Source organism: Nannospalax galili, unplaced genomic scaffold, assembly GCF_000622305.1.
Source record: "Nannospalax galili isolate Female #2095 unplaced genomic scaffold, S.galili_v1.0 scaffold34, whole genome shotgun sequence".
NCBI lineage: Eukaryota > Metazoa > Chordata > Mammalia > Rodentia > Spalacidae > Nannospalax > Nannospalax galili.
The window spans coordinates 9135199-9159818 of NW_008338996.1; the positions used below are offsets into that span (position 1 = coordinate 9135199).

At 52.3% G+C, this 24620-nt stretch overlaps 1 protein-coding gene across 12 annotated transcripts in view; it reads right to left on the bottom strand.

Moving 5' to 3' along the window:
- The window catches only part of Col27a1 (collagen type XXVII alpha 1 chain), a 125581-nt gene that overhangs the window by 52681 nt on the left and 48280 nt on the right, over positions 1-24620 (bottom strand). For all 12 annotated transcript variants that reach the window (XR_003849610.1, XR_003849611.1, XM_029563727.1 and 9 more), the window contains 11 exons: positions 20520-20573; positions 18674-18718; positions 11883-11936; positions 11343-11387; positions 8746-8799; positions 7592-7645; positions 6919-6972; positions 3617-3670; positions 3419-3472; positions 1994-2038; positions 747-800 (listed from right to left, as the gene is read on the bottom strand). Coding sequence is in view for 10 of the 12 variants with exons in the window: in XM_029563727.1 (XP_029419587.1) it covers positions 747-800; positions 1994-2038; positions 3419-3472; positions 3617-3670; positions 6919-6972; positions 7592-7645; positions 8746-8799; positions 11343-11387; positions 11883-11936; positions 18674-18718; positions 20520-20573 (567 nt within the window). In the remaining 2 variants the exon portion in view is untranslated. The remainder of the gene's footprint in view (positions 1-746; positions 801-1993; positions 2039-3418; positions 3473-3616; positions 3671-6918; positions 6973-7591; positions 7646-8745; positions 8800-11342; positions 11388-11882; positions 11937-18673; positions 18719-20519; positions 20574-24620) is intronic.

The window sequence follows — 24620 nt, forward strand, 5'->3', positions numbered from 1 at the left end:
GAGCATATTGCCTGCATGTAGGTAAGTGCACCCGTGTCGTGCAATGCCCGCGGAGGACAGAAGAAGTTGTCGGATCCCCTGGAACTGGAGTTATGGACATTTGCTAGCTGCCATGTGGGTGCTGGGATTTGAACCCAGGTCTTCTGCATGAACAACCAGTGTTCTTAACTGTTGAGCCATTTCTCCAGTCTCCGCCCGCACCTTCTTAAACCAGAATAAGATCTTCTTCCCTTAACTAGCTTTCTATTGGATATTTTTGTTACAGGGACAAGAAAAGCAATCCACCTTCCTACTGGGGTAAGTTCTTGTTTTGATCATTAGAAAACAAAAGCCCCATTAACAAATGTAATGTATGTTTATTGTACACCAGGGGAGTACATAGAGGCCCAGAGGAGAAAACAGAATCTCCTATCCTCCACTCAGGAGGAGGCCTCTGCAAAGCACAGGAAGGGGGCAGGTGCCAAAGCCCTGCTTAAGCTCCTATTCATAGCCAGCCCCACAGTGTCTGCCCTACATCCCATGACTTGAACAATCCCCCATGGTTGGACACTTAGGTTATGTCTACTTTCCTCTTCCTCCTCTGTTACCACTACTCTGGCATAAATAAGGACCCCTTTTCTTGCCCTTTCCACAACTGGCCATGACAGAGATTTGGGGCTTGTCCCAGGTAGGGCCTTATATGTTGGACCCACCCCCTTCCCTTTTAAATTCCCACTCTACCCCCAGGCATGCCTAGGTCCCCTTACCTTCAAGCCATCTGGGCCTGGCCTCCCAGGAAATCCCTTTCTTCCAGGCTGGCCCTGCAATAGAGAAAAGTGAGAGAAGAGAGAGAGAGAGAGAGAGAGAGAGAGAGAGAGAGAGAGAGAGAGAGAGAGAGATAGTGCTGAGGGGCCCTGGGGAACCCCAGCCATCCAGCACAGGGAGAGTCTATGTTCTGGAGGGGACTGTGATGTTGAATGCCAGTGCCACCAGAAAGGTAGACAAAGGAATCCAGCTGTGTGACCTCAGGAGAGCTTCCTCCATCTGTCCTGAATGGGAACAATGACACCAGCTTTCAACACAACAGGACAGGAAGGGGTTGGGCAGAGCACCTGGCACAGGGCACTGCAGAGCTACTGAAGTGGGGCTTGAGGACCCTGGAGATCCCTGACACCGGCTCAGGAGGGTCAGGCGGGCAAGTCTGCCTGACAGTGGCACCGGGATGGCATCTGTCCTTACCACGCCCACCTTCGCAGGTGTGATTTCAGAGGTAGTGTGACACACGGTGTTGTCACAGACTGACGCAGACACAGAAGGGAGAACCCACTGGCTTCACTGGCGTGGAGAGGTTTACAAAATGGAAGAGCAATGCCACTTTCCCACCCAGTTATTTCACTTTGGAAAATACATTTTGGCAAAAACGGTTGCTGCTTATGCAAAATGGGCTTATTATTAATTTATACCGAATTAATAAACATATGTAAAGGGAGTTGGTTTTAATTATTCACATCAGTAGATGTGACCCACACTAGCACACGTTCTTAGGTACCCCATCCTTTCTGAGTATAAGGAGATACAGAAACCAGAAGCCTCAAGGTCTGGCATCATGGCTGGAGGAGAGGGTGGGCCAGAGGCTCTTGCAAGGCTGTTGGGAGCTGGGGAAGAAACAAGTTCTCAGGCTCCAGGCAGGCACCCCCACATCCTGGCTATGGGACCCAGGGCTGGACCTTCCACTCTCCCAGCCTCCCTTTCTCCTCTCCGATAAGGCTGAGCAAAATGGGTGGCTAGTGAGAAAATAAATAAAGGAACAGTCACACAGTACCCGACACATACAGGGCAGGCAGGCAAAGCCATGGATGCCAGCCTGCAGTCTCTCTCCTCTGGGTCTCTCTTATGTTCTCTGACTGGCCAGAGGACCTCCCTGCTGGCTACTCTCTAGACATTAGCCAGAAATTGCCCTGTACCCACTGCCTCAGCTCCAGCAAATCCCCCCCTCCAGGCCAACAGCACTCACCTCCAAGCCAGGGACCCCTGGTGGCCCCATGGGTCCTTCATCTCCCTAGAGTGGGGGAACATGAGGAAAGAGAGTCAAAAGGAGATAGTTAATCATGGGACTTTGGGAGAACTTGTGCTGTAAAAGGAGGGAAAGGGGAGGACTGTGTAGAGTCCTCCTGGGTGGATAGAGTGCCTGGCCCATAGACTGGTCCCACCTGGTTTGGGGAGGGGTCCCCATTAGTCACCACCCAAGTCAGGCCACACATCTCAGTGACTTGGCTGTTGAGGAATGGAACCTCAGGCTGCAACCCAGAGACAGACTTTGTTCTGAGCTCTGCTGTTTACTCCATAGCAGACTTTAGCCCTGCAGTGCCTCAGTTTCCCCCAGAATGAGGACCCTCCCAAAGCACGTGACTGGTGTCAGCAGAACCCTGGGGAACAGGGATGGCACGTTGCTGTTTGTCGGATGCCACTCTGCCCTGCACACAGTGCTAGGGAAGGCGCAGTGTGTCTGGGGGGGTGAATGAAGGAGTAAGTGGTCTTGCTGAGTGGCTTCATGAGCACAGACAGAGGCCCAGGGCTGTGGCCATCCCTCTTGTATCTCCCTTCCATTCCCACTCTCGGACATGACTCCCTAGCCCTCTGCGGGCCACATAACCTCCAGCCTGACCCTTTGGCAGCCTGGGCCTGACCACAGGCCCTTCAAAGTTGTCCCCACAGCAATTCTTCCCAGCTTCCAGGAAAGCAGCCCCCATGCAGTGGCTCCCAGAGCCAGTGTTGGGGCTCTGCCAAACCTACACCAGCCTAGAGAAGAGACTGTGTCAGCAGAGGTCTGCCTGTGGTTGCTTGTTCTCTCAAACCTATGGGCCATGGTGCCAAGCAAGGCTGAGGGCTTCTGTGCAGGCAAAACGCAGGCTGCCTGTGGAGGACCCAATAAGCCCCCGTGGTCTGTTCCTCCCCACCAGGTGCAGATGAGCAAGTTCCTCTTCCAACAGCTCTGTTGGCACCAACTATGTGAGATATAGGTTGCCCGATCCCTGGTGGCTTCCAGGAGCACATTTGAGAACGTCAGGGGATGTGGCATGGACTCTGAGCTGAGAAAGACCTGGGTTTGATGGGGCCTGGCAGTCCTTTCTCTCCCTGGATCTCTGAGCCCTCACTTGTAAGAAGGGGCTGACACTTCTATCCTCCTATATAGATACCCCAATAAACTATGACAAGGACTAGAGATGCAGCTGTGGAAGGGAGCAACTCCGCCCCCACAAGGTCAGAGAAGTCCCTGGAAACATCACAGGGCAAGGCTAGAATGAAAAAGATGCTCAGGTGACAAGTCTAAAGCAGCCCTGGCTACAGTCAAGGCTTTGGTACCCTGGACAGAGCCAGCTGGGTGCTAGGACAGACTAGGGAAGGCAGAAGGGCACAGGAGGGGACAGAGCCATCTCACCTCGGGCCCCAGCTGGCCAGGGGGTCCCGGCAGGCCTCGGGCTCCAGGCTTTCCCTGAGAAAAGGGAACAGAAAGGATTCAGGGACAGTACCTCCACCTTCATCACAGGGCAACCAGAATCCCGGGTTTCTCAGCCAGGCAGCCAAACTGGGCCTTGGAGCACCTTCAGTCAAAGGCCCGAGGCGGGAAGGGACTCACCTTCATGCCTTCAGGGCCATTGTCCCCAGGAGGGCCGATGTCTCCTGGGAAACCCTGTGGGGAAGCAGAGAGTAGGGTCACCTCGGCCCAAAGGAAGGTGCTAAGACCATGAGTTTGGAGGGGCCCACCCGTCCTACTGAAGGCATGTGACTTGGGGGAAGGTGAGCCACTAGATGCCTTCTGGGTCTACGCCTGTAATCTCAGCCCTGAGGAGGCAGAGGCAGGAGGACCAGGAGTTTAAGGTTATACTTCGTAGCATATTGAACTGAAGGCCAGCCTGAGCTGCATGAGACCCTGTCTCAAAAGAGGGTGGGGAAGAAAGAAGAAAATAAAGAAAAGACAAAATAAGAAAAGGAAAGACAGAGATACAGGAACTTACAGGAACACATGCTGGCTGTCACATGAGGCCACACATGCTCATCTGGCCCACAGAATGGAATCTCACGCTCTTGAAACACTGCTCCCTGAGCCAGCCACCCTGCCTGAGAAGCTCACCATAAGCTATAGCCATCCTGAGGGGATGACTGGACTCTGCCACACACCCCCATGCCAGACTGCAGCTCTGAGGCTTGCCACCAATGAGTGACCATGCAGCAGACAGCTCAGGCTTGGAGCAAAGGCCTCCTTCCCCTCCACACCCTAGGGCTGCTGCTCAGGACCCCAATCCCCACCCCAGAGGCTTGACCTTCTCCGTCCCTTCCATTCCAAAACGCCCTTTGGCCTGGCTGTCTCTAGCAGGCCAGTTTCCATAGGCCAGTATAGGAACACCCCTTTCCTTATTTTAGGTGGAAGAGTTCTGTTAATTCGACCTACAATCCCATTAGCTTTTAGGACAACACCACCCCTTCCTGCCTGCGAGCTAGAAAACAGTCTTTTTTTTTTTCTTCCCTTGGCTCTGTGTGACTAAAATGCCCCTTCCTACTTTACTTTCTTTTTTTTAAAAAAACATTTATTATTTTTATTTTATGTGTATGAGTGTATTGCTTGCATGTATGTCGTGCAATGCCTGCAGAGGTCAGGAGAGGATGTTAGAGCCCCTGAAACTGAAGTCAGGACAGTTGTTAGCTGCCACGTGGGTGCGAGGAATTGAACCCAGGTCCTCTGCAAGAGCAATCAATGCTCTTAACCACTAAGCCATCTCTCCAGCCCACTTTACTTTCTTAAGTTGGAAGTTTCTCTTTCTTCCTTTTAAATTGCACTAACTTCTGTTAAATTCTGGTTCAAATATCCTCTTATCCTTCTCCCTGGCAAAGGTGCAAACCATCCTGCACTTGGAGCTAATACATTGAAGCCAAAACTTCTAGAAAATAAGATCAAAATCCCATCCTGCCACCTACTCTCTGTGTGATCCCGGGAAAGTTCCTTAACCTCTCTGCACATATAAAGTGGTTACTGGACAATTCACCTCACAGGGCTGGGCTGAAGTTGAAATGAATGATGTAAGATAAGTGCTTAGCTTGGCACCTGGCAGTAAGTGCTTGATAAAAACCCGCATCCATGGGGCTAGAGAGAGGGCTCAGCAGTTAAAAGTACTTAATACTCTTGCAGAGGACCCAAGTTCCATTCCTAGTGTCCATATGGTGGTTCATAACTACCTGTAACTCTAGTTCTAAAAGATCTGACTCTGTCTTCTGGCCTCTGGGGGATCCTGCACTCATGTTGTCTGCATAAACTCACACAGCATGCACACACACATATACATATAAAAATAATAATTCTTTTTTAAAAATCTCTATCCACAAAGACTTGGATCCCTTGTGGCAAGAAATCAGCCCTGACTGGGGTAATCCTTCGGGGAGAACACGTCAGCCAGGGTGCTGACACCAACCAAGATGAGCAAAGGAGGTGATGCAGCCAGGGGTTGGTAAACAGGGGCCCCCTCCTTGGTCCTGGGGGCCAGGTACTTTCCAGCAAAGACGCCAGCACACTCATGGTTTCTGCCTTCTACCAGCAGAGCCATGCTTGAATGTGGAGCCAGTTAACCAAAGCCACAGAAGACAGGCCAGGCAGGCCCCAGGGGGATCCTGAGAGCCAGAGCCAAGCTGAACTGCTACTGTATAGCACAGTGACTCTGGGGAGGTCCCTCCAGAGCTCTGAGCCCCTGTTTCCCCATCTGTGAACTGTGGCCATGCTCTTCCTCCTCCCATGGTATGGGGAGCTCTTGTCCCTGAGCTGCTGCCCAGCTTCTGGCCCAAGTAGAGCCTCATCAGTCAGTGTTCAGGGGCAAGGTTTCCGAGGTTTCCTCCCTTACTGGCTGGGGTGCTGGGAAAGCTGGATCAGGAGTCTTTTTCCGTAGTGAGCAGTGGATGGAGGAGAGGCCAAGTGCATTTGTCTAAAGATAGGATTGTGTCATGGCCAAAGTCAACACAGTGGGAATCAGACTGTGGCTTTTAAGAAGCACGCTCTCATCTATCCGAGGGAGGCTATGAGTGATCTCTGGAAGGCTCAGGAGAAGATACAGTGCCAGACTCTTCCCTTGGCTATGGGACCTCATGGCAGAGCAAGGCCTTGAGGCCAGGAAGCTCTGGGTGAGGCAGCCCTGGCTGTGGACTGGGTGCTGATAAGTTTGAGGTAGACAGACGCCCTGGTTGAGGTGATGCGCTGGTATCAGAGGGGAGTGGGACCAGAGTACACAGCCAGTTGGTGACTATTCCCTCTTGATACCCCTCATCACATCTATCAGCAGTAGCCAGGTGTCCTCTCAGCTCCCTGGTGCTGGGCTGACACTGACACTTTTTCTTTCTCATTCCCCAGCCACATCTAGAATCAGGGGACCTCGTCTCCCCTTATTTTTTCATGTCCTGGAACACTGAGTTCTTGGTGGGAGGGGGCATGGCCAGGGCAAGAAAAGCTCAGAGGAAACCTCTGAATAGATCCCATGACTCTCGAGGGAGAGCAACAGTGGCCCTGGAAGCCTTTGGGGATTGCCTGTGGGACACAAAAGTCAGGTCGGTCACTAGCAGGGAATGACTCTGAGGCCAGCTTGAGAGACAGGACAAGCAGAGGGGAAAAGAGAGGGCAGGGGGTGCTGATCTATGAATGTCTTTTCTTTTTCCTTTTGGGTTTTGAGATACAGTCTAGCTCTGTATCTCAGGCTGGCCTTGAACTCCCAGTCTTCCTGCTTCCACTCCCCTAAGTGCTGGGATCATAGCACACACTGCTGAGCCTGGCTGATCTGGGAACTTCTATCTTCAGCCTTGTCTCTAGTTTGTTGTGTGATTGCTAGCAACTACTTCACCATTTCTGGACACAATACTAAGTCCTAGTCAGATACAGAGGATAGAGGGGGTTGCAACACATACCTCAGGACCAGGGGGACCAGGAAACCCAAGTGAGCCTTTGTCTCCAACTCTGCCCTGTGAAAGTCATAAGATCACAGAGAAGACAGGATGAATGTGGACCCCACCTTCCACCGCACCCTATCCCAGGCTAGGGGCAGCTGGAAAGTTCTGGAACCGTATGAGTGCAATTTGCCTGGTCAGTTTGAAAGGAGCAGTTACTGCAATGTCTCCTGCTACATGTACCAGCCAGGAGACATAGACATGTCACTTCAGCCTTCAGAACCTAAGCTTGGCTATCTAGAAATGGGAGCAAGCCATCACCCCCACCACCACCTGCTTCTTGCATGTGGCAGCATGCAAGAAAGTCATAAATGTGTGGCTCATTCAGTGACAAGGGATGGATGACATTGGTACTGTCCACAGGCATGCAAGAGCCTGGTTCCCAGAACCCATTGGTGTGCAGGGTCTGGGGCCTGTCTAGTACCAGGGGTGGCTCTTGCCCCTCAATTTCAAGAACGTCATCCAGAAAATGAGTCAATGACTATTCATGCCCCACTCTGTTCGGCAGAAGGACTCCTGGAGTATGAAAGGAAGTGTTGAATGTGTGACCACTGCCACATTTCATGGGCAGGTGGGGCATCCTAGTCTTTTTCCAAAGGTGATACTCAGATTGAAGGATGAAAAAGGAACTTACCAGAGGCCCTGGCTTCCCCCGGGCACCGGGGAACCCTGGCAAGCCCTGGCTCCCCTGTGAAAGAGAGAGGGGACTGGTTTATCATAGAGTTGCTAAGCTGGGAGCAGCCTCAGTATCCTCCTGCCAGCAGACCTAGAAAATCCACCTCCATGAAGGACAACAGCCTCCCTCTCCTGCTGCAGGCTCAAGCTAGGCTCTCACCTGCCCTAGTTGTCAAGGTGCGGGGCAGCCCTGGCCTCCCCTACAGGACCCAGGGAATCTGCAGTACCCTTCAGAACCAGGGACTTGAGACCAAAGCTCAAGGAAGGCACAGTCAGTCCTGTATGCTACAACTCAAGATACAGAGACTGGGTCAGGCCAGGCCAGATGGGAGGTAGGGAAGGGGGACTGGTCAACATCTGGGCCTAGTGAGCTGGCTGGGAGAGGGCCAGGTATGGCCACACAGTGTAACTCAAGCGTGGAAGACATTCTCAGCAGGCCATAACGGGTCTCTGGAGGTCAAGGCCACCCTAACAAGTTCATCCCCTGGTCCTGCTCTCAGTATGGTCAGTCCCTTCCTCCTTCTTTTCCATCCTCTCAACATGTCTTCAATATTCATTGTTGAGTGCAGGGCCTAGGCAGATCTGTCAGAGCAGTCTAGGGCCCTGTTCCTCAGAGAACCCAGTCTACAGGAGGCTGAGCTCAAAACCCCAATCCAGGGAGAAGTGTGTCATGAGGGAGAGACAGATGTCTGCTCAGGGCATCAGAGAAAGAATTACTTTTTAAGCAGGTAGAAAAAATGGTCTCTGAGCATGGTGGTATAGAGACAGGGGAGGGAGATGGTGTTTAAGAGAGAGGGGAGTCCTATGTGCAAGGGGCCTCAGGCTCTCAGGACAGTTAGGAATCAGGACTTGCCCTGGGAGCAGCTGAGAAGAATGGGCAGAATATGAGCACAGAGCAGAACTGTGTCCTCTAAAGGACAGTTTGGGGACAATGAGAGAAGACAGTCTGAGACAGAGGCAGTAGGGGCCAGGAAAGAAATTCAGCAGTCACTGTAAAGCTGAAGAGGTGGGTGGATGAGAGATGCCACCTCACAAGTGGATCCAAGATCAGAAGAGTGGAGCAGGGTGGTAGGGGGCAGGGGTTGGAGGGGTGGAGGCCTCAGACAAAATTACCTTGTCTCCTTGGAAGCCGGGATCTCCCGACACACCTGGGACTCCCTGTTCACCCTGAGTGCACATCAGCAAAGAATATTATGAGGGAAGTCATGTAGCACAGAAGCCTTCTCACTGAGCAGACCCCAGGGAGTCCCAGTCTCATGGAGGGTGTTCTCAAGTAGGTCTGGCCAGCAGCAGCTGTGGCTCTAAAGGGGTCAAGGACACATCCCCTAGGCGGGCAAGCAGTCCCAGGAGATGGAAGGGGAGGGGGCCGCCCACTCCACAGCTGCTCAGACCACTGCCAAGGCCATCTGGCCTCTCATGGAAAACCAACACTTGTGGAACAGTTTCTATGATCCTTCAACCTCTTCAGTAATGACCTGTTCGATTGTCAAACACAAAGGTGAGGACTGCAGGGACAACAGCCTGGTGTGCTTGGCTGCAAGTTGTCACTTCCTGGTGGGCTAGCAGCTGGCTTTGATCTACTAATCCACTATTGAGGGAAACACCAGATCCCCAGCTAGTTAGGGCTGTGTGCAAAGAGGGAGAAGTGGGCCCTGACTGAGGTCTGGGTGGGTCTCTTCTAAGATGTATAGGGCAGGTTCGATGTTGAGCCTGGCTGAGGGAGGCCTCCTCTGCTCTCTCCTGGTCCAGGTCTAGTAAATGGATTGCCCCCAGGCCAGATGGAGAGGTGCCTCCCTTAGGGCTGAAACCATCTGGAAGTCTTCCCCAGTAGCTCACAAGCCCCAGGACAGGGGTCAGTATGGCCCCAAGAGCAGGAAGCAGGAATCTCAGAAGATCCTGGTGATGGGGAAGGCTGCGACAGGGCACTACTGTGTCCGCACAACAAAAACCAGAATTGAAAGAAAAAAGCTTCTTTTATGTCTTGTTTTTTTAACTTGCTTTGGTTTTTCCAATTTAGGAAATCCTGAACAAGATCCCAGAGTTTGGGGAACTTTTTTTTTTTTTAACATAATGTGTAAGAGAGGGAAGAAGGGGGTGAAAAACCTAAAATATGATAAAAATGAAAGTTTAAAAGGTGCTTAGGAAGTCAGGACATGGGACCTGGAGTGTCAAGCTGAGTAGGAGCCCACCCTAGAATGCACCTTGGGCTGGAGCAGGAGGGAGCCTGGTTAGGGGCCAGGTGGAGCATGGAAAATCAGGGTGGACAGGAGGATCCAGGGAACATGAGCCACGACTCTGTGGTCCTGAAGGGGCTGGAGGCAGCACGCATGTCGCTGCCCAGAACACAAGCTGAATGCCAACCCAAGGGGCAGGACAGCTTTCTCCATCTCCTTCTCCAAGATGGTTTGAATGATTTCTTCCTCCTTTGGTTTGTTCCAGAGCCGAACATCTCAAATGCCCCCAAGTGGCTCTGCCAGCTGCGGTGGATGAGGATTCGATGGCGCAATTTTATTTCCATGTTTCTGTGAGATGGTGGCCAGCTCTGCCAATTGCCCTGCAAAGCACCCTGCCGAACCTTTGCCTTCCCTACTTCCTTTCTTCTAAGCCAGGACTTCAGCTTGCCCACAGTGTTAATGCCTCAACCCTCAGAACAGACAGATAAGGCATGGGGACGCCTCCCTCATCACCTCTAGAAGCTCTTCATCTCAAGGGAGGGCTAGAAGAGGAATCTGAAGGAAAGTACCAGGTGGAGCCTATTGGGACTGCAGCAGAGGCTTGCACATGATGGGAAGAGATAGGAACAGGTAGAGAGAGGGCTGAAGTTAGCTCCTCACCTGGAGTTAGGGAGTAGAGGTACACAAACTCTTCTGATTCTGTCAATTTTTGGCTAGAAAATTCTATTTCCTAAGAGCTCAGGGCCCTAAATTCTCTTCCTCCATAAAGCAATCTCTTCTTTTCTCTAGGACTCAGTTTCCCCAGTTATCATCAGTAGACCCTAGAGCAAATGTCTTCCCAGAGCCTTGTTCACTCTGACCTGACTTCTATTTTACTCAGTGGTGGAACTCTCTAGGGCTGTGGTTGAAGTCCTGACCCTCTGCTTAGTGGCCACATGGCCTGTGGCAAGCTTCTTGGGTCATGTGTTGAGAGAGTAAATGGGTTGATTCAGGCTCAATACTGACTGTGGCCTGCCCTGTGGCCCTTGCTCTGGCACCCCAAGAGAAGGCTGGGGATGAGCCATCTGACACAGATGCAGGAGCCTGGACTAGGAACAGCTAAACAGTAAGACCTCATGGACACTCAGGGTGCTGACCCTAAACATTCCACACATCTTTGGAGTTTCTCATTCACCCAGAGACTGATGGGAAAAGACAGGACGTCGGCACAGGTAAGTGCACTCAGGCACTCTCCAATGTCTATCATTCCGATGCTGTGTGATCCGGGTGAGATGCTGCCTCTCTCTGGGCCCTGGGGCTCACCTCCCTCTTCCAAGGTGGTTTGGCATAAGGTTCCATAGTAAGTCTGTTCAGAACATGCCTGTCCCCACAGCCCTGGGCTTGAGTCCCACCCACCAAGGGACCAGAAGTAGCCAGGAGCATAGAGGAGGACAGGAGAGGAGGCTCAAAGCAGAGCAGAGGAGCAGGCAGCTCCAGGCAGCCTCAAGCAAGGGGCATGCAGAAAACCCACGGGCAGTAAGGGAGCGTTCCGATCACCTTATCACCTTTCAGTCCGGGCTCCCCCACGCCGCCCATCAGTCCCTGAAAGACAGGCCAAGGCCACAGAAGTCAGGAGCTGACATGCTTCAAGACTGAGCTGGGTCCCCGTCCCAGGAAACAAAGGATACAGTGGTGCCCACCTCACAGGGCAAGGGCGGTGTGAGCTCCGAGAAACTGTAGTGACCCTCAGTTCTGAACCAAACCCAGAATAGGAGGGGCTGATGACAGGGCCTGGGCTGGCCTTGGCAAGTCTCTCCTACTTGTGGGGGCCCAGTTCATCACTTATTACTAGGGTTTCTATATCCTTGGCCATGAGTTCCATGGCCCAGAACCACACTGGCCTCCTGCTGGACTTGCAAACTGGTATCCAATAAAGATGTCTGGCCTAAATGACATGCAGATGCTGGCTGGCTCTTGGGCCAGAGAACAGCGCTCCCAGCCAGCCACTCCTGTCTTCCCTCTCAGTGACAGCTGATGGTGCCTTCTTTCTGGGGTGCCCAGTCAGGTGGAGCCTAAGCTGGGGGAGTTCTTACTTACCTTCATGCCCTTGGGTCCTGGGTAGCCAATTGGACCCAATGGTCCCATGTCACCCTGGGAAGAGAAGGAGAGGAGCATTTCATGAGAGATGGCTCTGGAGACAGATCTGGGAGGGAGGATCCCCAAGGTCCCCAGGGCTGGGCTGAAGATGCAGCTCACACCCTTGGGCTGATCCTGGAGTTAGGAGCGTTCTGCACTGTTGGCTTCCACTACAATCCCCTGTCCTGGTAAGAGCTAACTACAGCTTGATTCTTCAGTCAAAGGATGGGAGGCACAGATCCTCAGCACCTTAGCAAGTAAAGGAGATGATCTGGAAGCTCCATGTTGTCTATTGTCCTCAAGATGATAAAATGGCTTCCCGGACCACAGGTTGGGGACCCAGCTTCAGGTCAGACCAGTCCACCCAGTCAGAAGCAGTGGGATTTCTGATCTTGGGAGGTCCAGCCTTCCCAAGGATATTCTTCATAGGGTCTCAAGATGGCTGGAAGGGCATTTCATCTGTTGGTCAGCCTATCTATCCCCCTACCACTCATCCAGCATGGGACAGGGAGAGTGGCAACACTTTGTGTCACTAGAGCTGTTCCAAGGACTTAGAAGGTAGAAAGATGTGGCAATGTCTGGGGGGTATTGTGGGTCATCACAACTTAATAGAGGTTATTGGAATCTAGCGGGTAGAGATTAGGGGTCACCAAACATCCTGCAAGTCACAGGACAGACCCTGGCTATGAATGACCCAGCCCTAGATTCAAAAGTGCCGAGGTCAGGGAATTCTGGCTTAGAGTGAAGTGGGTAAATTCCTCTTCCAAAGCCCATTCCTTTTCCTCTAATGTCACTGCTCGCCCCCTCATAGCCACCCTCACGATCAGTCATAATGTGTATCCTTGTCCAGGAAAAAGGAGCTCTCAGCCTATTCTTCCTCTATCACTAACCTAAGGGGCTGCTGGGTAGTCTCCATCCATGTGCCATCTCTTGGCCTCCGTTTCCACCATCCCAAAGCAGGCTCTATTGAAGCCTTGGCAAAGGGAGGCCTTACAGAGGACACATATTTTAGCCTAGAGTTGCAGAACAAGGGCTAGAGAGGTGGGGTGCCAACGCTCAGACCAGGCATGCCCTATCCCTCCCAGCCGGAAACACAAGGTTGCCTGTGTGGCCTTAGCAAACACTACTCAGGACTTCAGGACTGCCTCTGGTCTCTGCCCAGACACACCTCACTGCTGAGCCTTTGCTAGCAAATCCTGCTGTCAGTCCCCATCAAGGAACGGTTCCACTGAGAAAACAAATCAACCTGACTGGAGCAAAACCAGTAGAGGAAGAGACTTAGAGTCTTAGTGGTTAGGACTCCAGAAATGTCTAGTTCTAAAGTCTTTGAAGAGAAAAAGTCAGATCATAGGCTGGGTTGAGAAGGAAAAGTCAGTCTTCCAGAGGCAGGTTAAAAACCCCTGCTTCCTACCCCTAGACCATCCACTGTCTTTCTTAGATAAGGGCAGAGTCCTTGATGCCCAAGGTCCCCATGGTGTGTGGTACACAGCAAACTCCTCTGCAAGAGGTGGCTGCTGCCCAGGCCCCTGGCAAAGGGCAGAGGATCAGCCAGCAGCCCCAGGAACTCAGGCTCTTCTTGCTGCGTCCTGAAGGTGGTTTGTGTGGTGACTAGAGCCACACAGGCTGGATGATGACTATGTGGGGCATGGGAAGGTTCTATGGGTGGTGGGGGAGGGAATCTGGCATGGGCACCCACCACTTCGAGGAGGAAAAAATTGTGGCTAAGGGACTCTAGAGCTGTAGGGGACAGTGGCTGTGGGGATCTAGAGGAGGCAGTAGCAGCAGCAGAGGAGAGATATTCCCAATATGCGACCCTATATTCGCCTATGGGGTGGGGGTGGGGGTGGGGTGGAGGGCTGCAGTTCCAAGAGGATAACTCACAGAATTCACAGATCCTGGTTGCTCCGTGTTCCCATGAGAAAAAATAAAGCAAGAAGGACCCTTATGTTGGCTCCACTTCAGCTCCCCAGTAGTGTTCCACACCATGCCCTGCTTCTCAAGGCTCCCACTAAGAACACAACCAACTACAGATGTAAACACTTAAAAAGCCCTCTGCTGTGTGTCTAGGGACAGCTGCCAGCCCTCCTTAGTCAGCTAAATGCTACTCTGAATGGTATACAGGGCTGGGGATGGGGTTAGCAGCTCAACACTGCTCACCTGTACAGCTGGCCAGAATGGCTGTCAGATCCATCCCTTTCACAGATAAGAGAACTGAGTCAGCAGATCAGAGAGAGGCTAGACAACCTACATCAGATTAAGAACCAAGTGGGGCCAAAAGCAGGACCAGTAGACCCCAGGTCTGTCTGTCTGTCTGTCTGTCTGTCCCAATGTACTTCTATGCTACCAAACCCTGGGGTGCCCACTAACATTAAGGCCCATGGTCATCACATGGACATCCAAGTCAAAGTTTGCCAGGCCTCCCCGCCCCTCTGCGCTCCAACCACCACTGTGACATCTTGCCTATAATGTCCCTAGTCCTGGATCACCTGACTCCTTAGCCTGGCATGCTGGGCCTACCACTGACATTGGTAGAGCTTTCATACTTCACCCTGGTTCCTGCAGCACTACCAGGACCCCAGAGCCCTGTCACTTCCTTGCTCTGGGGTCCAGAGCCTAACAGCTTCTGCTCATTAGCTGTCACCATGTGATCCACCGTGTGTGTGCGTGCATTTGGGTCATCACCCGTTTTGCCACAGATTAAAGCCAGACACCTAGTTAGAGGGCCTTCTCTCTATGACCCCAGCATCCAGGGAGGAGAGGGGCAGAGTCAGGAGAGGTGCTCCTCAGAAGTGCTTAATGAATGGCCCAGGAAGACCCTCAGTCTTCCTTAAAAACTCACCTGGAGTCTGTCCGTGAAGGAAAAAGCCTCTTTTCAGAAACCCAGAAAAGGCTCCACGTTAGCAATGGGCATATGAGGTCTCTGGCCTTACACCAGAGCAGCCCAGTCCAGCCCATGTCCCCTTCACCCTCTGTCTCTGTCCAGCACAGAAGTAGAAATGTAGGGCAGGGGAAGGGCTTGAATAGCATACATAGACTGGTCCTCGTTTATGGACTGTGTGAGATCAGGTAGGTGCCTTGCCCTCTCTGAGTCTCTGTTTCCTTCACTACAAAATGGTGATGAGTTCCCTCTCCTCCCAGGGCTGGGGTATCCATTCAAGGCTGAGCGCAGGGTCAGGCACACAGGGCTGGTAAACACCAGCTGATCGGGCTCCTGACCTGCTTTGCACACAGAGGACAGGCCCTGATCCTTTAGTGTCAATAGTGCCCCACATGCCGGGTTCTGGGTCAGATCACAAGCTCTTCGAGTCTCATTCAAAGCAGGAGCCAAAATTCCCCGTGTTCCTCTGAACAGAAGAGACAAAACTCATCTGGAGCCAATTCTGAAGTGGCAGTTTCCTGAAGGCCAGCCATGGTTTCAATGACATCAAGGGGGCTGCTTCCAATCAGCCTTCCCACCTTGGAGGTGGTGGGAGACCATTAGTAATATGTGGAGACTGGGACCATTCAGACCTGGCTTATAAACTGGACGCTTTCACACCCTAGCAGGTGAGCCAGGGCACTGCACAGCTTCCAGAGCCCAGGCATAACAAGCACATTGCAGACAGAGCTAGCTGAGTCTCTCCTTCTTGGCTGGGCATCTGGGGGACTGGGTCAGACGCTGGCTACAGGTACCTGGGGGTGCTGAGGGAGAGGCTGGCTACAGGCAACTGGAGGGCTAGGTCAGATGCCGGCTACAGGTACCTGGAGGGCTGGGTGAGAGGCTGGCTGCAGGCACCTGGGGGGCTGCAGGTTGTAAGCAGTCTGCTCCAGGTGACTCCACAGAGGGTGGAATGTATCTGTTTCCACTGAGATGACTAGCAAAGCGAACCCACACCTTCTGTAAAGTCATAGGTAACTAACTCAGTCCTGCTTCCTCCTTGACACCTAGGGGTAGAGTCCCTTTCCTTTCTCTTTCCTAAAGGCAATTTTCCCCAGGCTCAGGCCATTCACAGGACTCTAGGACAAGAGAGGTACCTTGGGGCTCTGTGGTGGCTTGATGGGCACTCTCCCCAAAGACTCAAGGAGTGTCATTTTGGCAGGGAAGGGATCTAAAAATATGCAAAGAGAGGCTGACAGTGGGCCAGAGAACGATGCAGGGCAAGAGGAGGCCAGAGGGAAAAAGTCACTACTTGGAAAGCAGCACTTTGCAAGTGGGGCTGCAAAACAGTGCCCAAAAGGAGGTAGGAAGAGGGCCCTGTGCCAGCTGGAGGTCATGGCCTTCAACCAAGCCCCTATCGTCTCCTGCCTTGCTTGTGACCTTGACCAAGGGCCTGTTTTCTCATCTGCCAAAGAATGATGTCTTAAGAGATACCATGAGGGGCTAGAGAGATGGTTCAACAGCTAAGAGCACTGTCTGCTCTTGCAGAAGACCTGAGTTTGATTCCCAGCACCCACATGGCAGCTAGCAACTGGTGCATAACTTCAGTTCCCAGGGGATCTGACACCCTCTTCTGACCTCTGAGGGCACTGTATGACAGGAGTGCACCTACCTACATGCAGGCAATATACTCATACACACAAGATAAAAATAGCCGGGCGTGGTGGTGCACGCTTTTAATCCCAGCATTTGGGAGGCAGAGGCAGGCCCATCTCTGTGAGTTCAAGGCCAGCCTCATCTACATAGTGAGTTCCAGGACAGCTGGGGCTACAGGGAGACCCCGTCTCAAAAAGACCAAAAACAATATTTTTTAAAGAAAGAGACATCATGAGTAGCGGTGTGAGATTAGGGGCATAGAAAGACAAGGGTCCCATTTCTGTTTGAATGCCACGTAACTAGAATGGTATTCTAGCACAAATGTGTCCTAAATACTGCATCTGACATTCAGCGTACCTAGGTGTCTTGTATTTTGTCTGGTAGTCCTGAGACTTGAAGGAAGCTGGTAAGTACTAGAAGGAATGGGACGGGGACAGCTTAGGGCCACAGAATCTGTGTTCATTCAGCCAAGAACTTATACCCTCTCAGGACCCTACCAATTCGATGTTGGAACAAATAGAACACGTGCCAAAGATGACAGCCAGGATGTGTGACCATTCTCTTGGAAAAGCTTAGGATTGGCATTATTCACACTGAAGGAGTCGGGAAGAGCAGGCAGTAGCCATTCAACCCTGGAACAGCTTCCTGGACAGGGAGGGCAACTTGGGCTCAAGACAGGAAAACACTGGACAATGGGGGCTGTGGGTAGATGGACTGGGTCCCGGGGGGCAGTTTCTAAGACCAGAGGTGCTCAAGTTGGAACTTAATGGCCATAGGTTCTAAAGGGGTTTCTTGCAGGGCTTAGAAAGAATTAGACAACAAGACTTCCAGAATGTTCTCAGACTCTCATGGCACATGTTACTTTTACCAAAATATGTAGGATAGCACCTGTGCCAAAGAAGGTATTCGGCAAAGTTCTTTTGAATAAACATCAGAGACAAGTGCCTAAATTAATACCTACCCATCCCCAGTCAAAGCAGACATCACTAGTCAAAAACAGGATTCACAGCCAAGGCAGACATCACTAGTCAACTGTAGTATCCTTAGTCAAGACAGGTATTACTAGTCAATTGCAACACTCTCTCCCACTGAGTTCCAGTGTTACTCTGAAATGCTGTTAATTCATCAATACTATAGGGCATGTAATAGAAGAATAACAATAACATTATAACTACTGCTTCTTGAATCCTTATCCATGTGGCCTCCCTCAGGCCAGGATCCTCCTGGGGAATGGAGTAGCCCACACTCATCCTAGCACCATCTTTGCTTCCTTCTGAAGAGAATTTCTCAGCACAGTTGCTGGGAGAGCAAAGCTGTCTCACTTGTCTAGGGGACTGTCTACTTGTGTTCCCTTAAAGCCCTGCCCACCAATTCCTAAGCAATGGCCCAGAGGCCAGAAAAAGAGGGGCCCAGATTCTAGGGCAATATTCCTAGACCCTGGCTTCTCACAGCCCTTAGGGCTGAGCTCAGGGTCAAGACTGGTCCCTGGAAACCTAGCCGCAAGCCCTGATGCTAAGAGACAGAGCCACCTGCCAAGGCCTTCTCTGCCTAGAAGAGTCATAGGTTTGTCCCCTCAGACTCCCTGGCTACTGTCCTTGGGCCTGGGCCTCTCAGCAGGTGACAACTGTGATAATAGTTTGTGCACTTGTGAGTGGTGGGGCACTGTACCCACGCCTTCTTTAATCCTCACAATCAAAAACCTACGAGGCTCTGCTCCCTCTCCATTTCAAAGATGGGGAAACCAAGGCACAGAGAGAGTAAGTGGCATGGCCCAGGTCACATATCCGGGATGCAACAAAGCTGGAGCTTGAACTGAGTGCTCTGACCTCAAAGGCCACACATCATGACCCAGGGTCTCCCCTCCCCTACTGGACACATCCTCCCTCTGGGCCTGAGCCCCTCACCTGCTGAATGGGCCTGCCATCACCTGTCCTGACCTGAGGGGACAGGCAAACAGCCTGAATGGCTGGCAGTTCCACTCCAAGCACTCAGTCTCATCTATCCAATAAGGAGGCAGGCTCAGAGAAGGCAGGAAAGCTGCCCGCAGCCACGCAGCACTACTTTACTTCTTCCATGTCTGGCTAGCTGCTGTCCTGTTCCTTACTCTCTTCCTTGACCCTTTGGGGGTTTGATGACAAGAGGCCCTTTTGACCTCCTCTCCAGGGCACCCTTGCCTGCTCTTCACTCTCTAGTCCCCCCTGCCTCTGCTGTACCCCACCTTAGGCATGCATGTACTTACAATGAGGCCGGGAACTCCTGGTGGCCCTGGCAAGCCAAGTTCTCCCTGCAAATATGGAAATCAAGGTGGTAACGTGCTCTGTCTCCCTCCACATCGACCCCCATGCAGGTCCCTGGTGGGTGCATTGGAAGCAGACCACTCCTGTTCCTGACCACAGTCCTCAGGGGCTCTGGTACACCTGACCTGGCATTTGGAGACAACTCTCCCTCTAGCATCAGCCAGATGTAACTTCTAAGCCTAGTACCTTCAACTCTAGGTATGAAAGACACAGGTAAAATCTCTCCCAGGTCATAAGCAGGTGGGGCATTTTACTCTCTGAACAAGAACACCAGGGTCCCAGAAGTGAGTGGTCTGCCCAAGACCAGGTGCAAGCAAATAAGAAAATGCTTGGGGACTCTGCCAGGCTCTCTGGATGCCTCTATTCCCAGGGCCTCCAAGATGCTGGGAAGAGCTCTTGCCTGCAGTCAGGGGCAGGGAACAGGGCAGTGTGGGAATTACCCCCAAACCCCAGTCTGTAAAGCTCTAGTCTTCTGTGGGTGGCTCTGGAAACTGTGATTACCAGTAGAGGTGCCGGCCCTCCACCCTCAGGAGCTGTGCTCACCACTGGTGCAGTCCTGGAGCTGCCCTGATTGCCACCACAGCCACAAAGGAGGCAAAGTTAGAAGCAGCCTCACCTTTAAATGAGGAACTGTGGCTCTGAGAAGGGAAATGACTTGCTAAGGTCTCTCAGCAATTCTACAGCAGAGCTGAGCTCAAGGCCAGGACCTAGTTCTCTACTCCTCAAGGACCTGAGAAGACGCCCTTGCCCCAACCCAAGGAAACTTCTGGAACAGTTGTGTCCAAATACAGTATAATGTTAACCCAGTGAGGGCCATGTCTGTGGGAGGCCTGGCTCCCTTCTGAGCCCTCATGATGTTCCTTGTTCCACCTAAAGGGTCCTGTCATCTCCTTCCTGTCACTGTCCTCACAATCTTTTGCTGCTCTTTCCTCCCTTCCTTCATTCCACCCCCTCCATCTCTCCCTAGTCAAGTGGAAAGACTATGGAGGGAACAAGGAGGCCAGGGACTGTCCCATGGTCATCTAGTACTAGTAATAATTCCATCCATTGAACAGCTGTTGTGGTCAAGATCTTCTGGCCTTTCATTCTCTAAAGTGTGCATTCTGACCCCACTTAGAGAGGGAAACTGGGATGCAGATGGGTGAATTGGTTTGTGGAAGCTCTGAGGCTAAGGCGTTGTCCCCTGGGCATCAGGCTCAGGAGCATTTATAGGGTCAAGCTGGCATGTCAGGGTCCTAATGGAGGACCCAGAAGCCACCGCACAGTGGGCACAACTGGGCACAGCTGTTCAGGAAGGGACAAGGACAGGTGTTCCTAAGAGCAGTGGCCATGATCTCACCCAAGGCTCAGATGGAATGTCCTTTCCTTCCCAGGCCTGGAGCTGAGACAGGAAGGGAAAAGCAAACTGACTTGCTGGGGCAGGCCGACCCATCTCCACCAGGGATGAGTCCAGTCTTTATGTGTTTACAAACTGTAAACCAGGTCAGTGCTGGAGATGCCTGTGAACTTGCCTTTTTTCTAAGGCGTGTGGCAGCTGGGGTCTCTCCAGCGAGCAGAAGCCCTGAGTCTGGGGCTCAGTAGAGGGGTCTCCTAGGACACCAGTGGACACTCACAGAACACAGGAGCCTACGGTTCAGAGAAATCCTGCCATTTTTCCAGGGGCACCAAGCTAATAGGTCACAGGACTGAGACTTAAACCAGATCTGTCTGACCTCAAAACTCAGGCTCAAGTCCACTGAGGGTTCACTTTGAAACTCCAGCCTGTTGGCAAGCACTGGAGGTACTTACAGGGTTCCCATCGAGTCCAGGCGGGCCTCTTTCCCCAAAGTCTCCAGGAAAGCCCTGAGGACAGGAGAGAGAAAAGTGAAAGTTAGTGTTCCTGCCTGCAGGCTGGCTCCAAGCCACACCCCTAGGGGGTGCAAGGGCAATATCTGAGCAGACTCCCTCCTTGGGTCAGGATCCTGAAGTTATCCCTGCCACCCACAAACACCTACATACACAGAACTGAGGGACTGTCTGTAGCCAGTCTGAGAAGAGGGGACAGGTGCCAACCCCAGGTCTGAGACTGGTCCCAGCGAAGTGGAAAGAACAGACTAGGGCAGAAAGTTAGGGCTAGGCCTGGACATCGATGACTGGCTCAGAGTCTGCAAGTGCATCATTCTTTCCCACAGGCCTCAGTTTCCCCACAGGTCAAGGGAAGGCTTCTATGGCTATGCTGTGCACCATAGAAACTACCCTGTGGAATCAGTTTCCCTATGTGACAGAGGCTGTAACAGGGTGAGTGGCAAAGTCACACAAGTTCATACTGCTAGGGAGCATCAGCATTGTGGTCACAGAGTCTGGGCCACCAGCCCTGGGCAGGTCTGGCCCCCTCGGCCCCTGTGACTGGACTGAGGAGCTCCAAGCCCCCTAGGGAGCCAGGCAGCTGGGAAAACATCTGCTGTGGGGAGACCTGAGGGGTGGAAATCCATTTGTACTTCAAAGGGTTCTCCCTCCTCCAATTTGAACTGTGACCTTTCCAAGGAAATTAATGAAAAGCAAATTTCACATTTGCCTGCTGAGAATGAATGCCAAGCCAGTCAGACAGCAAAGACCCTCACAGAGGAGCATCTTGCTTCAGCTTGCTAACACTTCTAGAGAATTCAGTGAGCTCAGTAAACCACACAAAACCCCCCAGAAACAGCCACATGATCTGTGAGCCTCTGACTTTGCGTGTGTGTGTGTGTGTGTGTGTGTGTGTATGTGTATGTGTGTGTGTGACCTCTACTCATGAATGGGCACAACACAGGACGACATGCATCAGCCCTTCCGCAGGAAGCATAGGCTCATTCAGATCCTAGAAGGAGGAGATGAGGACACCTTGCTGGAGCTCAGACCAGGCTGTTGGTTCTGCATGCAAGGCTGCACATGTGTTTGACATTCACCTTGAGAGGAAGGTAACTGATGCCATTTAATAGATAGGAAAGTTGAGGCTCACACAGGAAGTCACTTGACCAAGACCATGAGGCAAGAGGGTAACTCAGCTGAGCCTGGGTTTGTCCTCTACCCTGCTTTGTTCCTGTGAGCTACATATGGGCCTAGCTTGCCATGTGGGATAGCTGGGAGGTCACACAAGGTGAACAGGTCCATGCATTCCTACAAGCCTGTCTTTGGAGAGTGCATCTGACCCACCCAAGCTTCCTTTTCCCAGGTGGAGTCTCTACTGGATGTTTCCAGCCTCACCCCAAACCAGACCCTCTGTTACACAATAAGGTTGATCAGTGTTACCTCCTGGGCAGGAGCCATCTGCCAGGTGGACTGTGGTCAGAAACACTTTCTGAAGGCACTGATTTCCCATCTATGGTGGATACCAGGGGTGGGGAGACAGGATAGGCGGACAGCCCTTCAGGGAATGGGGGATGCTGCCCTGTAGGGCACCTAGCCTGGCTTCACACGGCCCCAATGGCAGAGTCAGAGGAGTGCCTGCTGTGTTTTTCAAGTCTAGGGTCTGTAGGTAACCCATGCCATCCTGGCTCCTCTGTGGCAGTGTGATGGGCAGGTTTGGTGGGGGCTGATCTCAAAGGATATTCCATCCTGGCCTGACCCCTAGATAAGGTTGCAGAGGAAAAAGGCTCTTCCCCTAAGCATGAGATTCCACTAGCCTAGGGCAACATGGAAACTTGTTAGCTATCCTGCTGCAAGGTCCAGGGTTTCTAGGCAGCAGCATCAGGCAGACTCTGCACACAGGGCATCTCTAGGATGGCCAAATATTCCCCCCAAACCAGTGTCCAGGCCAGCTGCTCTGGGCCTGTCCTGTCTAGACCACCCAGGGGCCTCTGGGAGCCTGGATTCTGTCTGCTTCTGTTCTGTTCTGAGAGAACATTAGGACCAAGGATAGACTCACAGATACTGTGTTCCAAAGGTCAAAGGGTTTCAAAGGGACCCTTCTGCAAGGACAGCCCCTGAACAACGGTAGGACAAAACAATGTATAACATCAACCCCAATAGGGTGACAGACCCATGAATGAGGCCCTGTGCTGATCCTGTGTTAGAGATGAGAAGATCTAGAGAGGGAAAGAAATATACCCAAAATCACACAGTTATAGAACAGCACAGCAAGGATTTGTACCCAGGCAGTCTGGCCCCAGAGGTATTCTCTTGGAAGTGATACCAAGTGACCTCTAGGAGTCTAGTTTAAAAAAAAGACTGGAGTTTTAAAGGTACTGGACAATTGTAGGTGGTCTAAGACCTAGCAAGCCTGTGGTCTAGAGAGCAGCTCCTTGGGGCACCAGTAGGAGACGGACATGCAAAGGCCCTGCCACTCACACCCCAGTGACATGGCCACACCCAGTAGTCACCCAGGGCCTCTGGTGCTTGCCCAGCTGGCTGTCTGGTGCCCACTGGTTGTTTGTGCTCAGTGTGTGACGACTCGGACTATACATCAGTGGGCAGCAGCAAGCCCTTCTGTCTTCTACAACCCAAGCTCCTGGCTACAACAGCCTGGCCCGAGGCCCAAAGAATGAACTTGGCTCACTGCCGGGCCCAGCTACGTGGCTCCTCTGCTTCCTAGGTTGGGCCCCTCAGAGATTGAACGCCTTGCACTGTGAGCAGAACCAGGCCCAAGAGAAGACTGATGTAAGGCTCCACCTCCCCTTTGAGTGACAACAACTCAGAGGGCCAGAGGTACAAACAGTGACCCCTCCTCCTCACTACCCAAGAGCAGCATGCCAAGGACCCAGACCTCCGAAAATATCTCAGCCATGTTCCTGCCTCCAGGGGCTGGCTCTGTACTACACAGGCCAGCCACAGGGCCAGGGCAACCCAAACATCCACAGCAGACAACCTGCTAAACCTCAAGGCTCCACCTCCTGGCCTATACAAATCACTCTGTCCCATTCTGGCAGGGCTGGGCTAAGGGGGTGATCATCAGTCTTAAGACTCTGGTAAGCCGTAATGCACCATTACTCAGCGTCAGTACCCATTACTCACTGGAACAGGGTCAGTACCCACCATGGGAGTTTTCAGTAACCTCTAGGAAGAGCCACAGATCTTAGGGCACTCCATACAAGGGGTAATAAGCAAATTCTCTAATGCCTGGAAGTCCTTTACACTGTATTTGGAATGAGCTGATGGGAAGGAGCCCAGGAGGTCCCCAGCACCCTCGCTCCACCATGCCGAACACGTTCTACCCTGGCCTTTGAAGTCAATTATGGAGTCCACCCAAGTAATATCCAAAGAGACCAAGACGGAGACAAGCAAACCGAGGTCTCACGGGACTCCGCGGGTCGCCAAGAGCCTTTGGACAGCTCTGGTTCACATCCAGAGGATGGAAACTAGGCCTTTAGCTCATCTGTTCGGGCCTCAGTTTCCTTGTGTGGGGAACTGCTTCTCTGTCTAATGCCTACAAATGCTCAGGACCTGAAGCCCTGTTCTGGCCATTTCTATGTGTCCCCACACAAGCACCCATCATCTCTGAGCCACACAGAGAAGGATCAAGTCAAGTCTGGATCCTCCGGTCCAGCTTCAGGCTTGCCCTCCTGACTCTCTGTGCATAACCAGACCCAGCAGACAGGGCCAGGCCACAAGGGGCACTGAGGGGTAGTCAGCCCTATGAGCAACAGGAAGAAAAAGAACTTCCTACAGCAACAGAAGAGGCATAAACAGAGCCTGTGAATTGGAGGGAGGTCACCACTGAGCCCCCTTTAGGGCCACCGTACCCCACTGTCCTTCAGTCTTATGTGTGTGTGAGTGAAAACGGACAAAGTGGGGGACCCAGACAATGTGGAGATGGTGTTCTGTCTGGGTGAGCACTTAGATCCCTGACTCCCTGCAGGCCACAGACATAACACCCGGGTAGAAGCCCTAGATGCAAAGCTGAACCCACAAGCCACTGCAGCACGTGGGTCAGAG